Below are 17,432 nucleotides of genomic sequence, written 5' to 3' on the forward strand. Positions count from 1 at the left end.
GAGTTCCAAGAAGAGTGATGGAATGGGAAATGAGAAAAAAAGTAATGCCAGAAGCTCTCGTGCAAGCCGTAATGGGTCTACACGACGATGCAAGGACGAGAGTTCGCGTTGGATCTGCCCTCTCAGACGAGTTTTCGGTGAAGGTCGGTGTACACCAGGGATCTGTCCTCTCTCCTCTAATCTTTGCCATTGTGATTGATGTGATTACCGAATGTGTAAGAGAAGATTCATTAATGGAGATACTGTACGCCGATGATTTGGTTTTGTTGAGTGACACAATGGAAGATCTGAGAGGGAAATTTGAGAAGTGGAAAGAGTCGTTTGAATGTAAAGGTATGCGTGTGAACATCAAAAAGACAAAGGTCGTAATAAGCGGAACGGAAGGGGAAATCACAATGAGCAAAATTGACCCATGTGGCGTCTGCGGAAGAAGAGTGATGGCAAATTCTGTTACATGCACAAAATGCAAGAAATGGGTGCATGGAAGATGTGCAAAGATGAAGAGAGTGACATGCAGATCTGGAGATGGTTTTGAATGTGAAAGATGCAAGAAGATTGAGGAAGGTATGATTGGTCCTGTTGAAAAGCTGAATGACGAAGTTGAATCAGTAAATGCCTTTTGTTATCTAGGAGATAGATTGAATGCCAGTGGTGGTTGTGAAGCGGCAGTGACTGCAAGAGGAAGGTTTGGTTGGGTGAAATTCAGAGAGTGTCGAGAGTTGTTATGTGGTAGAAGATTTCCGTTGAAAATGAGAGGAAGAATTTATACTAGTTGTGTGAGATCTGCAATGCTGTACGGAAGTGAGACATGGTGCTTACGGGAAAACGAATTGGCGATTTTAAGAAGAACTGAGAGAGCGATGGTGAGAGCAATGTGTGGTGTAAAGCTGATGGACAAAAGGAATACCGAAGAACTTATGAGCTTGCTTGGGTTGAATGAGAGTGTTGATAAGTTGGCAAAAGCGAATGGAGTGAGGTGGTATGGGCATGTTTTGAGAAGGGATGAAGATGATGTTTTGAGAAGAGCGCTGGAGTTGCGAGTGGAGGGTCGTAGAAAACAAGGAAGACCAAAGAAAACATGGAAAAAGCAAGTTGAGGAAGAAAGCAGCAAGGTGGGCTTGACAAGAGAGGACGCGCTAGACAGATCGATGTGGAGGCAGGGTGTGAAGACGATTGCGGCACTTGGAGGTGAATCCGGCCACCCTCGGTAACGGGGACATCACCGGATTAAAACTGGACTACTACTACTACTAACAGAAACAATGATGATAGTCTGTCAATTATCATAGTCAATACCAAAACACTCATGGACCCCTAGGAGTCCACAAAAAGCCCATGCTGGAAACTTGTGTTCTAGGGTAAGATAAGAAAGATCTTTCTCTTTCTTAAATAATTATTCAAACCTTTGGCGATATAAACTGTGAACCGAACACAATACTGAATTATGAATGCTAGATAAAAAATTGTATCACTGACAAGAGGCAATTTCAATTGTCGAAATCGTCTTGAAAAGTTTCTATTAGTATTATATTATCGTTTTTAACAATAGTCTTTCTTGTTGATTTTATCTGTATTTGTTGGATAGACAATTAACATTAATCACAATCCATTACCATCACAATCAAGCGTTCAATCAATGAAATATATCGACGATCAACTGGGTAATATTTTGTTTAAATTTACTATGTCATTAATAGCGGGCGTTTCAATTGACTGGTGCAGAGATTGGCTGGCGTTTCAGTGGAATTGCCCAAAAATGTACTAGTCCGTCTAAGTAGGCTATCCACCCATAGACTGCTATGGTTCACACCAAGCACCTTGAATATTCATCACGGTTTGAATAGCAATCATGCTCACAATCACAGTTCTTTCTTAAACATAAAGAGACAAAAAAATTAATGACATAGCTTATTGGGACATCAAACGTTAAACATTCATTTAAATGGTCGAATAGTTTTAATAGTGAGATTGTAAATGAAATCCTTGAAGGACTTTACGAGTGGTTCAGCACTTCCATCAGATAATCAAAATAAACTTCAAAAATTAAAGACAGCAACTTCTCAATACAACTCTCTCCATCGATACAATCGTCTTCAACTTTTAGAAAAATCAACTTCTACAGTAATTCCACTCTCATCTACTCATACCTTCTCGTCATCTCATTTACTCTCATAAATCTACAAATCTACTACGCAAATTATGCCATTATTTATAGCCTGATTGTTTTGACCAGTAACTTCCAGAAACTACGGCAATGTTACGTCAAAAAAACTTATTTTTCTGGTCAACTTTACAAGAAGTAATAGTACTTTAATAAAAGTATCAGGCTATTGTTACTAAATTGTAACAGCATTTTCTAACATTAAGATTGAACCATAGGCATACGAAGCCGAGTAACGTGATCAAGTTTAACATCTTCAAGATGTTAAACTTGATCATGTTACTCGGCTTCGTATGCCTACGGTTCAACAAGACAAACTCTCTACCGAAGCTCTAACATTAAGAATTAAGATTGATGAAGAAAAACAGCATAAACAAAAACCATGCGTATGATAGGTTGTCATCCTTAGACAGAGTATCTTATGTTGATTTTGTTGGTTATTTGCTGACAAAATCAGTGCTGTTTTAACACTGGCGTTGGTAACTTTTTAACGACATATTGTAAGTCGAGGCTAAACGTAAGTACACAAGCGTGGAATGAATATGGAGTGAACAGTTTTGCAGGATATGGAATGTGAAGTGTAATCCTTGTATCAAAATTCTTTCCCTCGTAATTTCCAGCATCATGTTTGTTTTCATCGCCTAATTCGTCAACTTTCTGTTTGGTGCGTGACAACAAAAGGAACAGTATGCAATAAACTAACCGTATCATTCTGTAAGTTCGTAGTGTAGGGCTAATTGCATGGTCCAGCAGCTTGTACCGCGTATCTAAATTTTAGTTCTCTTGGTATGTTCAGTTATCCAAGAAGTAAACAAAACGTTTCAGCAAATAATCCAAAACGCAAACTGTTATGTAATTTTTCGGTTTCAGTGAAAATTTATCAGCCATCAAAACGACAACAAAATGACCATAGCATAAATCAAACCAGAAAAGCCTAAAAGTAGCTCAGCTTCCCCACCTTGAACTTGATGAATGGTTGACTCATCCGCGTCATGTTGTCGTTCCTTGCGCTTTCAAGAGATTTTAGGAATTGTTCATGAATAGGAACAAGTTGCTGAAATAAAAACATCTCTTATTTGAATGTCCAACTGATTTGTGATAAAGTTTACGGCCTTTGAACACAACTGTTATTGAGATGTTCTGTATTTTAGATGTTGCACATTTCCTTTTTGCAGTGTTATATCTAACAGACTGCGACTTTACGAAGGTGGTGGTTATGGTATGATTTAAACAATGTTGAGAATGTTATAAAACAAATAACAGTGTGAGAATGAAAGTGTGCGTATCATAATATCTGCACAGTGCACAGGTTACAAACAAACCAATCAATGTCATCCGGAGTTCGGACAAAAAATATTTAACAATGGTGCTGAGATGGGGAGAGAAACTTGTGACATAAACAAAAAAGTAGAAGTTGTTTCATTTGTGAAGAAAACACACGGAAATTACGAGCTTCCAGGTAAGCCAGTAAGATGTTTCCAGGAACCCAAGTAAGATGTTTCATCCCATGTCTTGGCAACAACAACAGCAATGGTTAAAATTGCCTTTAGCAGTGCATGTGAAAGTTTTGATACATTTTTTTGCAAAAAAAGCTACTTTGAAACAAACCTCACAGTTATGTATAGAATGAGCTAAAACAGTTACCGTACCATTCCAATCAAGTAAAAAAAGCTGTATTACAAAATAGAAAAATAAACAGAATTAGCAAGTTCACGAGTATTATTTGCTGTAAATGTCGAAATTTGAGCAAACACGTATATTGCTGACTGCAGAGTAACTTTGGCAAACTAATCTCACATCAGTATTAGAAAAGATGATTCGAATATCTTTGTCATCCAACGTCGTTCCTTTTAAAGGTTCCATGAACTTATGAAGCATCATTTGCAAGTGTAAGACGTAATTGTGCTCTGTTTCACAAATTTCGTTGACACAGTAAGTTCGCTTTTCCTGGATGTAAAAGAAACAGGATGTCATGACTTGTTGTACAGACACTTCATAAAATAACCTGCTTGGTTTCGTGTGGGCTCATGGAAGGCGTAACGTTTGTCATAATCAAATGTCATTAAACGTGAAAAGAATAAACAAAAATGGCTGACATCAAAACCAAACATTGATATGGTTGCAGGCCTCGAAATTTGTTTTTGTTGACGGCGGACAAACGTGTCCGGTCTGAGCAGCTATCTCGGCGGACAAATTAAGTCTCACGGCGGACACACCAGTTTTAACGTCGATCGTCATACTTAATCCCTTTATCTTGATAAATCTTCGCCATTTGAGAATCATAGCTACGGTTTAGGCTTTTTAAAATTTCAGCAAAGTTACTCTGAAAGGCTTTCATCAGACCAACAACGTGCGCTTGACGCCGTGTAGCTACTAAATATGATGATGATGATTGTTAAAAATTTGAATTCTATGGACTTTTTGTGTCTGATGCAAATAAATAATAAAAAAATAATACGCCGCATAACTGATTAACTTCCGCCGAACGAGGTCGTGTGGCTTCTTGCGTCACAATGCTCTGGGCACGAGTCGGAAAACTCTAACGCGTAACGCTACTATTTTCTGATGTGCAAAGTTTCACTATAGGCTTTTTTCTTTAGGTTTATTTTTACATGTTATGTGAGCGAAAGTGACGAAAAGAATAAACAAAACATTAGAAAAAGCACAATTATTTTTCCCCTCTCCATGATGCGGTCGCCTTTTCAAAATAGTATCAGTATTCCACGAGACCACGGCAGGCTCGGAGTTATAATCAGCGCAATCAAGGCCATCCAAACATATGCTTATGATGAGAGCTTCAATAGCATCGATCTTCAAAGACGTGCGCCAATCTCCACGAGATCAGTGCTTGTCGTTAAGATACGTGATACCGAGATCTATTCCGTGTCTTTTCTCCAGACCGGCTAGTTGAGGGAAAAACGTAAATGCGAGCTCTTCTTTAGCGATGAAATATGCGATTTCAAACAACCTCTTTTGATTTTTTTCGTTGTCACTCATATTGTTGATGGCCTTGATGATCGGAAATTGATGGCTTGGGGTAAACGATATGTTGTGATCTTGGACAAAGCTAATCCTTACATTCGTTGTTCATTTAATATATGCGTCTATCACCACTAAATTTCCTAGTAGTAGGTTCATCGCCCTCATTCTCACTTTCAGAATTTTCCCTGGGCCTTTTACCAAAACTTAAGTTTTGCTGCATCTTGCTGTAGTAGCCTACTCTTATAATCTAACTTTGTAACCAACCTTGCCTTATCAATATTACTCGGAGATCAAAGCCAGACATTGTGACGTGAGACTTGAACTAAGTTGCGCGTGATTAGTGTAGAAGTACCGGTACTCCCATCGATTCTTAGCAAAAAATTCACCTTTGTTACGCTGATTCAATGTCATCAATCGTTAAAGCAACGTAAAATTCGAAAGTTTTTCTGCTTGAATGGAAGCTAAAAGATACAGTATTAACTTTTTCTAGATGCGCGCTTGGAATGCGATAATTTCGCATTCCCAGCGCAAATTATATTCTTGCAACAGTTGTTCGTGCTATGCAATGACGATTTGTATCGCTAGTTTCTGCGATATTTCTCGGCGGACAAATATGACCGATCTAAAGGGTACTTCCCGCGGACATCACATGCTGTGACGGCGGACATGTCCGCCGTGTCCGCCGTGAATTTCGAGGCCTGTGGTTGGGTTGGCAAGCTACACACATGACAATAAGTGTAATAAAGATATACCTTGCCTTGTTTTGGCCAGTACTAGCATATTGAAAACACTTTACATGTAAAACAAAACAAATCTTACTTAAAGCGTGGTAAAATAAAATACATAGCTAGGTGAATGAGAAACCAGACTTTCCAACAAATTTTAGTTATAAAAAAAAATTATTAACGAGCTCAACTCATGCACCTTTTTTAAATTTGCTGCACAAATTTTGAACATAACTTTCCACATAAGGTAAATGCCATAATGAGAATTATATAATCATTTGTAGATTTTACTTTATAGTAGTATTTTTATTTTATTGTCATTTAATTTTTCCCTTTGATCAGTAAAGTAAAATTTCAAACAGGTTTCTGTAACGTAACTTGCAGTTTTAGTTTGAGAATGCAACAGCAGTAAACCAACATCCTGTCCATAATGCGATTAGGTTGAAATGAAACCACACATTAAAAATAACCTATCCAGGCCAGATAGTATCAACAACAGCCAACGTTAGTAAAATATATAGTTTCAGCAAAAAGTTTGCTTTCTTGTACTAAAGATGTGCATTGTGCAAGACACAACAATACAACAGCGTTGCAAATACGTAAAATATATTGTTATAATCCTCAACCCTGTTGTATTGTTGTGTCTTGCTTGTCTGTAGTAAAATACAGTATATAATATTCAACTAACTGTCCACATAATGAACGAAAAGTATTGGTCTCTCACCAGCACCATTTTACGTTTCTTTGTTTATCCATTTTACATTAGTAACCCAAAACAAATACACATGTACCAAAACAAATATAACAACTACCGGCATATAAACATTACTATAATATTTACTTCATAACCCACTAACCAAGTCCACGAGCATTAGGGTGTACGGTTTTTTACAACCTATAGGGAAACCATTGTTTTTTATTGGGAAATAAGTAGTTAGGACCACAGGTGAAATATTTTTTCTCAACTCTATGGTTTCGAGGTCCCAACTGCCACTTCTCTACATTTAAACAAACATTGTCTACAGTGTGTACCAAAAAAATAAACACATCTATTGATTTGCATTAACTGATCTATTTCCTTGCTTCTGCTTCAAAGGCACCAAACCGTGCACCAAACCCAATATGTTAGCAAGTGCAACAATAACTTCTGGCCATTTTTTTGTTATTTCGAGAACATATAAGTTGAGTAGTGAGTACTGAGCACACAAAAAAGTAGATACATTTTTGGTACACACTGTATGAAACCATTAACCCTACTACAGTAGCTAAAACCTCAATTGCTAAGGTAACAGGGATCAGTAGTAAGTAGATGTGACAGAAAATATATTTCGCACTTGCTAGTGCATCGTCAGTTCTGATAAAGGGCAGTTAAAACCTACAAGTAATGTTTTAAATAACTTTACAGTGACGCAATAATGTAAAAACATGAGCGTAATGTCCTACTGTGGTAAATGCTATAAACATACTTAATGGAGCCGCAGCAGGAGCAATTTTTTAAAATTTGCAGCTCCTCAGCATGAACATGCATATTGCATGAATGCTTGATGGCTCCAAAGCTAGAGCCGGAGCTATTGGATAAATGCTTGATGGGGCTGGAGCCGCAGCCAATGCTCTCTTACAGTGGCTCCACAGCCCTGGCAGCATTGAATGCTGCAATTAATCAGTGCATCATTGAAAAAACATAACCTTTTATTCTATCATCAACTTCATTAATTTTTTCCTGTGCCTGCATATCATACTATCCTTTACTTTTCCTTCAGTACTAATGCATTTTTTCACAAAACCAATTGCTCTATCATTTGACATCTGGTTGTTTTTTAATGAATGCCAGATGTTTGGGGTAGCGAGTGATATTAAATATGGTGAACATTGCATGGTAATGTCATAAAAAGAGACAAAGTTTCTTTTAACTTCTCAGCAACTTTTTCTGTTGCTTTTTTATTTAATGAGTTGGTAGTTATTTTATGGACATTCGGCTGTTAGTAGCTGAACTTGCCATTTTACAATGTTACAAAACTACTATAAAATATTCTGTGATGAACTGAATAAGAAAAAGTATAATGATATGCTGCAAGCACAATAGCTGTTTTTTGTTTGTTTTGTTTTTTAAATAATTAATCTATTTAACTACGGTATTAGTTTCAGAGACTAATGAGTACTGAGTAACTCATTCTAAGTCACAAAACGGCTGGGATGAGAAGCTGCACATCCAGGCAACAGCTCTTCATGTTTGTCAATTTTGAGTGGCCCGTTTGAGTTGACTACCTACCAGCAAACAGTACTAACAGTGCTGGACCATGTCATCGACAATCTTTAAACTAAACAGTTCAATATGTTATTCCTTATAACATTGAAGCAAGGCTAAAGTATCTTTGGCTTGCTAATGAGATTAATTATTGAACTTGCAATTATAGTGCAAGTCGACCCCCGCGTTATCATAAAGCTGACTAGGACACTTTTGGGGCCCTTGCAGCTACTGTTTGGGGACCTTCCAGTCCTATAGCTCTTTGAACCCCAGGCTAGTGACCACTGTAGCACACTTTTTTATATATCTAACTCTTAATGTTACTCATACTAGCTGCATAAAGCTTCAAAGTTCTTTTTAGTGGTTAAAATTCTCCTCTCCAGTACCATGATTTTACACCAAACTTCTTTCTTGAGTTGGGACCTTGAATTGTTGGAGTAGGAAAAAAAAATTTGAGATTATGAGTTTTTAGCTTATTTCCCGACAAAAAAATTGGTTTTACTGGAAAATTTGACAAAAAAGTTTCGAAACCGTACGCCCTAACGAGCATATGTAAACAATAACATACACTACAAATAAAATAACTCATAGTACACTTGAAAACATAAGTTTGCATAACAATTGCCACTCACCTTGGGAAGAGTGGAGGTTGATGTTGGACGCTTCACTGCAATCACTGATCCATAAATCCCTTCCTCTTTGTCCTCCTCAGGAACGGAATCATAAAGATTATCTTCTTCATCAATCAGTTCACGCTCGCTAATACAGAAAATATTCGAATTAAGATTGGCCTATGTACTTTACACAGGATTAACTTTTCAAAATAAAAAATTCCTTTTTTTTAACAATGACAGTAAGGAAATTAAAAATATTAAATTAAACACAGAAAGATATAAAAAAGCAGAAAAAAGTAAATACGATGTTGATTTGCAGTTAAGATTTTGATAACAATCCTTCAAAATAAATTGTACGACTTGCGATTATTTTTCGTATTTCCCAGACAGCAAACCAACCGTTCTTTACATTGATACAATACAACGTATGCAGAATCCCAGCACACTTGCCTTCTAGCCATTCATAGTGCAAGGTAAAAAACTACAAGGTAATAAAAAATACTACCGTATACAATGAAAAGATGCAATTGAATCTTTAATGTAAGGCAAACAACAACAAAATAAAAATGCTTACTGGAAATGCAGTGTTGATTAGATATGTAAGCTGTGGTTGCCCACTTGCCCAGACAACAAAATCTCTCATTTTTATATTGTCTCAGGACATAAAAATGACAGATTTTGCTGTCTGGGTGGTGTACATCAGAACAATGCATGAACCTTAAAATTTAATGGTGAACTCCGATTAAATTATTTGCCTACATTAAGTGGTTCCAAACTTTTATATTGATTAACTGTTAGAAGCAGGGTTGTAGTGGGTAGCCCAGCCCACCCGGGCTGGTTTTACTTGTAAAAACACAGCCTTCGAAATTAGCTTCCATCTACGACGGCAAAGACATTGCCGTCGCCAAATCAGCAAACCTTGGATTGCGGCGACAATTGCCGTATGCTTTAATCAAACGAAATTGTATGCGCTTCTTCTTCATCGTGTGTCACACGGCGGTAGCCCAGGAGCATCAAGCAAGCTATTTTATGCGCTGACAATGCTCTTGTGAGCTGTAAAAAGTTTGCAACCTTACAAATACTGGCTTAATTGTTACGCAAAAGTTATTCTTTCATCAAATGCTTATTTTTTACCGGTGTTGTTGCGAATATAAAAAGTGGTACAAAATTGAGGTTCTTCGGCAGTAAAGAAAAGTAATGCTTCCGATCATATGGCATCGCGCGTTCATGAACTGGCAGTTTTGCGTCTTCAAGTATTCCAGTGACGACGCGACAACCTCATCCTCCGATACAGCATCCGATGATTCCGATTCTGACTAGTTTTTTATTGAACAGACTTTGTGTTGCTCGCAGTATCCTAATTGTGCCGAAATTATGTGAGTGTATACGTAAATCGGGGCAATCTTCTCGCAGGGAGCTATTGATTTGTTACCGGTACCTGATTGAGCAATTAACGTTATTTCATGATAATTTAACGTCGCTAGATGTCGCATTAATGTAAAACAAACGTGAATTTCTTATTGGGCATTGTTGTTACGCGATATAACCCGCCGGGAAAATTAAATCGATTTGTGCTGACTCGAGCGTTGATTCAACCTAAAATTAACTTACTTTCCCCCCCCCCCCCCCCCAATGACTTATTTAACGTGAATCACCGAACAGCGTGCGTATCGCGTTGCTCGCTTTATCGCTACTTTTGGTATTATTATTTATTACATCACAACAAATCAAACAGTGCGGTCGTGATAGATTATTTGATTATTTTTTTTCTCTTCTCATTTTACATGTTTTGGTGCAATTTTTTCGTAATAAACGTTCACAGCAATTGCCGAGGCAACTTCAACTTTTGCCGTTTGGCCTCGTCAACGTTTTTGCGAAGTAAAAATATGCTAATTTCGAAGACTGTGTGAGTGTTCACAGCAAGTAAATAGTCCGAGGTGAGGTCTTGGTGCGATGTTTCTGCTGATTAAACTCCTGCTGCGAGTAAATCAAACAGGAAGAAATTTTGAACAATTGTCCGAATTAAATGCTCATTTTGCGACGGCATTTTTATTGCCGTAGCATAATGGCCATTATGACGTTTGCGGCAGCATTTACCACGGCAATTGCCGTGTGCCGCCGCTAATTTCGAGGACTGAAAACACACAGGCTTTTCAAAAAGGAGATGGTTATTGGCAAAAGCCACAAATCAATGTTGCCAGATGAGGAAGTCTGCTCTAATTTGAGAAAACTTCAAAGCTGTTCAAGAAAAAAATTTGTGGTAATACCTGTGACAGAACAAAGCTTTTTCACAAAAGTTTTACTTTCAAAAACTAATCAACCAAATATATACTGCAAAGTTTGTGTGATTATCGGGATTGCCATCTTTCTAGCATTAGTTTTGTTGCAACCATTGTTAGAAAAAAAGTAATGTATTGTATATGTTTGAATTAAATTCTTGATACATTTAACAGACTTAGCAACACGCAACTCACTGCCCAAGAGCATGGTTTTTCACACGAATGCATGCATATCGCATAAATAATAATCAATTTTTTTACTTGAAGCCCGTTCTTACCCATAAAAACCAGGGCAGGCTGGATTTTATTTTAAAAAATCTGGGTTTTTTACAATCCTCGTTAGAAGTGCTGAACCCTTTGTTAAAGTCTTTCAAGGCTTCCATATAACATCTTATATGTAAGTAGAACTATTCGACTATTTCTTTGACTGTTTTACATTTGATATCCCAATAAACTAAGTCATCAATCTTTCCAACATTTGTGTCTACGGTATCCGGGTAAGAGTGTAGAAAGAACTGTTACAATGTGGCATATCTTTCCTATTTTGCCGTATGGATGTGAAACCTGGATGCTAAGCAAGGAAACACAGTTGGGCGATTCCGTGTCAATTCACACAGTCAAGAAAATCAACCTCTTCGATTTTCTTTAAATTTTACACATCCTTTCGCTATCCTATATAATAAACAACTGCAAAATTTGAGTGAAATTTATTGAGAATCACGAGAGTTATGAAGTATTTAGTTTGGGGGGGTCTGCCGAGGGGGCACATTTTTTTTATTTTTGGCCATGTTTGAGGCCCTATTACTGCTAAACTAAATTAGGTAAAAACCCAAATTTTTTAGGGGAGACTGAGGTTAGTTGGAAAGCGGGGTTAGTTGAAAAATCAGCATTTTTGCAACTCCCGAAAACTTTTTTAAATATTTACTGCCACCATGTGATGTAGTTTGTCAAAACACACAATCCATGTTAGTTTCGATTTGCTGAGTCCAGGTATGCCTGCTTGAGTGAACATTTTTTATTTTTTTAGCTATGAAGTAAAATTTTTGGCTCTTTGGGAAACATCTTGTGCGTCCATGTCGTTAAAGATAGACACACGTTTTTTGGTGTGTGTTAGCTGTAGTTGTTCCACAATACTGAGAAATAAATAAATTTTGGTCAAATGAACCATGCTTGAATATTTTAGGAAAATTGTTAGTCATGTCCTGATGGGGCTAGTTGGAAAATTGTAGATGGGGCTAGTTGGAAAATGTTTTGAATACTTTTGAAGTTTTAAATTGTGCTTTTGAAAGTAGTATATGTTCTAATATACTTGTTTTTAGCACATTGTAAGGTTTTAGTTTGAACTTTGAATAACTTGGAAAGGACATAGAGTAAATAAATTTAAAAAATTATTTTTTTTCAATGGCGCCCTTGAAAAAGGCTCATGGCCTACTAGAGTCCATGGCCTCCAGGATGAGAAACCCTGGTTAAAAGTAATTGGTTGTTGAATTTATTGCTTTTTTACTTGAAAGAAAGTAATTTATTTGCTTACAACGACATGTAAATGTTAACCTCATGACGTTTTCCAACTAACTCCATGATGTTTTCCAACTAACCCCTGACATGGGGTTAGTTGGAAAATCAATTGTATGTTTGTTTATTTTAAATTTCTATTAAAAGCTGAATTGACTCAATACTTATTTTTGGTTGTAAGATACAGGACACCATAGGTGATAATTTAAGCCACTTCAAGTTGTCAGGTTATGCACCAGTTGTTTTAAATTTCACTTTAAAAGAAAAAGTTTCCAACTAACCCCAGTCTCCCCTACATGTGATAATACTTCTGCCAAATATTGAAAAAACAACATCGTTCACATTGTCACTCTAAAAGGTCAAAGGTTATAGACATCCAAAGTTGGTCGTTATATACTTCTTCTTCTTCATGCAATTAAAGAAAATTTAATACCAAACGATCGAACAAAAAGATATCGGACAGTGTAGCTAAAACACATAAAGACAATAATGTCTTATAAACTTTTTGCATAAAACGTCTTGCAAAAATTATCCATAGGTCTGCAATTGTCATTTGTCAAGCACATAATATTGCTACTGTCATCAAGAACACTTTATATAGCCAATAACAAGAAAAAATAATGATCACCCCTACTCCCCTTGAATTTTTCATTTCTAATTTTTAGCGTTTTTGTCCAAACTTTGACAAATACTTTCTATAAGAAAACATTGAGAACCATGGATCAATTTTGCATGGTAGACTTGTCATATCTTAGTGAATATGTAAAAAAAATTTCAGTGCAAATTTTCACTGGAGTCATGGGTAACCGGGGTATTAAAAGTACCCCACTTTTTTCTTTTTTTCATTTCGACCCATGTTTCACATTAAATACCTCCCAACCCCTTTAATATTTTATACTGAAATTTTCTCAGTTTATAGAGAATCCTATAAGCAACATTTCTACTAAATTTCAGCCAAAATCAATTAAAAATAGGGTCATGGCAAAATTTTAAAATTTTGGAAAATTTTAGCCGAAAGCTGGAAACGACCAACTTTGGATGTCTTTAACTTTTGACCTTTTAGAGTGACAATGTGAACGATGTTGTTTTTTCAATATTTGGCAGAAGTATTACCACATGCAAAAAATTTGGGTTCTTACCTAATTTAGTTCAGCAGTAATAGGGCCTCAAACATGGCCAAAAATTAAAAAAATGTGCCCCCTCGGCAAACCCCCCCAAACTAAATGCTTCATAACTCTCGTGTTTCTCAATAAATTTCACTCAAATTTTGCAGTTGTTCATTATATAGGATAGCGAAAGGATGTGTAAAATTTAAAGAAAATCGAAGAGGTTGATTTTCTTGATTGTGTGAATTGACACGGAATGGCCCAGTTGTATTTAGATGAGCGCTAAAATATGTTGTTTTTTTAAATGAAACAACATCATACATACAAACGAAGACGTACTAACTCAAACAAGTTTTTTTGGCCATGTTATGAGAAAGAAACAATTAGAACACACTACTTTTTGTGGAAAGATCAAAGGAAAACAGGCTCGTGGAAAACAGTGTCTCATCTTCCTCAATAAACTCAAACGTCATCTTCACGTTACAACCATAACAATTTTTAATACAGTCACACACCAGGATAAAAGGAAAGAGCTACCGTATGCATGAATGTGTAAGCTTGCAACAGGCATAGTACATCTAGAAAAAAAATTGACTTCTGTTGTTTGGACAAACGGCTGGAGTGTTCATACATCGCAGTTTGTTCGCTTGCCAAAAGATGTGTAAAACAAGAAAAAAGTGAAACATTTTAGAGAAAAAATCGGCCAACATAAATTGCTCATAAGGTTGCATGACGCACGTTGATTAGCAATACCTGGCAAGGTCGGGAAGCGTTCTGTATATGTCTTCATCATCGTCGCATCTGTACGAGTGACGTTGCTGACCCGTATCAAGAGGGAACGGGCTGAAATATAGAAAATATCAACTTGTTTTTAATAACGCAACACTAGACAGTAGACACCACCATTTTGTTCAGACCATAAATCTATAAAATCTGTTATAAAATTTGAAAGTTACAAAAACTACTTCTCTTCTACCGAATTCAATAAACAATGCGTCATTCAATTGAACTTTCTTAAAATCAATATTGACTTGGGTGTGTTTCATGTGTCTGCTTGAAAAGTTTAGCCATTTTTTCAGGTACAAGTTAGAAGACACTGAAAGAAATCGAAAAAGCACAAAAGTAAAATTAGAAAAAATGGAATTGGGTCTTTTTTGAATTCACGTATTATATTATATCAGGAGTGATTTTGTGTACAGTGACCGAGTGTCTGCATCTCAACCCATTGGATAATCTTCCAATCCTTGCTGGCATCCAACCTGTTGAGCTTCATCGAGAAGAAGCCACTCTCTCTCTCTTGGTCGATGAGCATTGGAGCCCAACCATCTTCACCATTTCAAGATCTCTGCTCTCCTAAGAGAGCACCCGGGCCGAATGAAATCAAGACAACCATTGGTGCCAGCCGCTCAACTTTTGATCAACGAAGCTGATAAACAAAACATCGCTGCGACTAATTGGGTGGATCATAAATGAAACTCTCAACGGAAATCAAACACCATCAGACTCCATTCATTCATCCCCAATGCCAACACCCATCCCACTGGCCTGACACTACAAAGACAGGCGTAGGTGCGCCTGGGCCGTCTCCGTACAGACCTCGAGCTTTTCTGCTCAACCATGCACCAACGGGAAATGGCTTCTTTTTGTACTTGGGAATGTAGTGCTGAGGAACAGACCACAGACCACGTCATCAACTTAAGCCACATTGTTAATAGCAATCTGAATTGATTTTAACCCTTTGTTCCATAAAAATCAGAGGAGACTTCCAAGTTTTGGAGATGGCGGCCCACATCATGACAGAAGACGGTGGTAAACTCTTCTCACAGAATCTTTAATATCTGCTGAAGACTTTGGATAAACTCTATTATTCTGATTCTTGAGCTGAGTTTCAATTGTGAAGAGTTTTTTGTCTGAAAAAATTATCTCTTGCCTGGCCGTGCCTGCCTTCAGTTCTCCGAGAAGAATTTGTGCTCTTTCAAGTCTGTTTTGCTTTTGGATAGGTCTAAGGAACTGTTGATTTCTCATCGTATAAGGAGACAACTGAAGATCCTTTTCCACAATGGTTTTAATTGATATTTTGCTCACACTATGGCCATTTGACGGATGGATCTGTTGGACAGCCTTAACCACTTTCTTTGTTCGAGGAGTATGAGGTCTTCCACTCCTAAGACGATCTTCAGATGTACCAAATTCCTTAAATCTATTGACAACATGGTAAACAGTGGATTTGGCAACTTTTAAGAGGTTAATGATCTCAGAGTTGGTTTTTCCACACGATAGAGCTGATGATGGCTTCTCTGGCACATTTTAGACCTTTCAATTAATGTTTAGAATTAAACCTATATTTTAGAGAGTTTAGTAAGATATTTAGTATATTAAAAGGCATCTAAGTGATATTCAATATGTTTAGTTGTTTACGGTAATCATAAAATGAAAAAAAGTCCAAGGACTTTCTGTTCAAGTAAATAAAAAAATAACAATAACCTCTCAAGTACATGTTGCTCCACACAAAGTGAAATTTGCATGACTGTTGACTATTTTTTATTTCTTTAAAAATAATATCTAAAAATACATTATTAATTATTAAAAAACATCATAATTTATTGCTTTTACATCATTTTACATATATATTAACTTTACATTGCTAACTAATATAGAATTTGTTAAAAAATTTTATGCAACAGTAATTCAAAAAAAATTTGTTGACCTGTGTTGTGTTATGTTACAATTTTTAAACAGTATGTAATGTAGAACACTTAAGAACTCACTAGTGTTGGGCAATATTAAAAAAAAAAAAACGATACGATATTTGAAAAAATACTCGATATTTTGATACTTTTCGATATTTTTGTTCTAATTAAGAAAAGAGTTTCTCAGTCTTCGAAATTAGTATCGGCAATTGCCGAGGTGATTTCCGACGCAGATGCATGAAAGGGCATTAGCGTCAGCAATAAAAATGCCGAGGCCACACTAGCGCTTGCAAGGTTAGGGTTTAAGTTAGACATTCCTCCCAGTCGTTATGCCACGGCCATAGATTTGTTCCTTAGTCAATACCCTGATGGAGCTCTGCAAAGAGGCGTGTGGATGGGTATCAAAGCACGAAAGCGGCAAAACGTGGACGCTTCATTGCGAACGGCGAAGACAGTGTAGATTTACAGCCAAGCAATGAGCCTCTTAATGTGTCCGATTTCAGTGATGACACGACAACCTCATTCTCCGATACAGCATCTGATGATTCCGATTCTGACATCTAGTTCTTCATCAAACAGACTTTGTGATGCTCGCAGTATCCCAATTGTGCCGAAATTATGTTAGTGCATACGTAAATCGAGGCAATCTTCTCGCAGGGAGCTATTAATTTGTTACCGGTATTTGGTTGAGCAATTATATAACGTTATTTTATGATAATTCAACGTCGCTAGATGTCAAATTAATGTAAACTGTTTTTTTTTTCAGTCATTTATCAGTCATTGACCGATTTTCTAGCAAAATGTCCGAAAAAAAAAATATAGTCAATTTGGACAAAATGATATAATAATAGTCAATTCGCTCAAAATATCCGAAAAAAACGTTTCTCTTCTCAGCGAAACTTAATGTTGTAGCTAGTCAGGAAATGCAAATTTTGGTTTGTATTGTCAGCTACTTGAAAGGAAATATTTTCATCAGAAAAAATAATCGAAATAAATAAAAAATGACCGAATTTTTTCAAGACATTTCAAACAAATGACCGAAAAATCTCAGCAAAAAAAAAAAAACAGAATGTAAAACAAACGTAAATTTCTTATTGGGCATTGTTGTTACGCAATAT

General features: G+C 36.6%; 1 protein-coding gene across 2 annotated transcripts in view; it reads right to left on the reverse strand.

Annotated features, from left to right (window-relative positions):
* Window positions 1–17,432, reverse strand: part of LOC145774372 (guanine nucleotide exchange factor VAV2-like) — a 145,029-nt gene that overhangs the window by 117,649 nt on the left and 9,948 nt on the right. For both annotated transcript variants that reach the window (XM_082585605.1, XM_082585604.1), the window contains exons 4-7: window positions 14,378–14,467; window positions 8,746–8,872; window positions 3,959–4,108; window positions 3,120–3,215 (exon numbers count right to left, since the gene is read on the reverse strand). In XM_082585605.1, coding sequence (XP_082441731.1) covers window positions 3,120–3,215; window positions 3,959–4,108; window positions 8,746–8,872; window positions 14,378–14,467 — 463 coding nt within the window. The remainder of the gene's footprint in view (window positions 1–3,119; window positions 3,216–3,958; window positions 4,109–8,745; window positions 8,873–14,377; window positions 14,468–17,432) is intronic.

This window comes from Aplidium turbinatum, chromosome 7 (genome assembly GCF_918807975.1).
Source record: "Aplidium turbinatum chromosome 7, kaAplTurb1.1, whole genome shotgun sequence".
NCBI classification, from domain to species: Eukaryota; Metazoa; Chordata; class Ascidiacea; order Aplousobranchia; family Polyclinidae; genus Aplidium; species Aplidium turbinatum.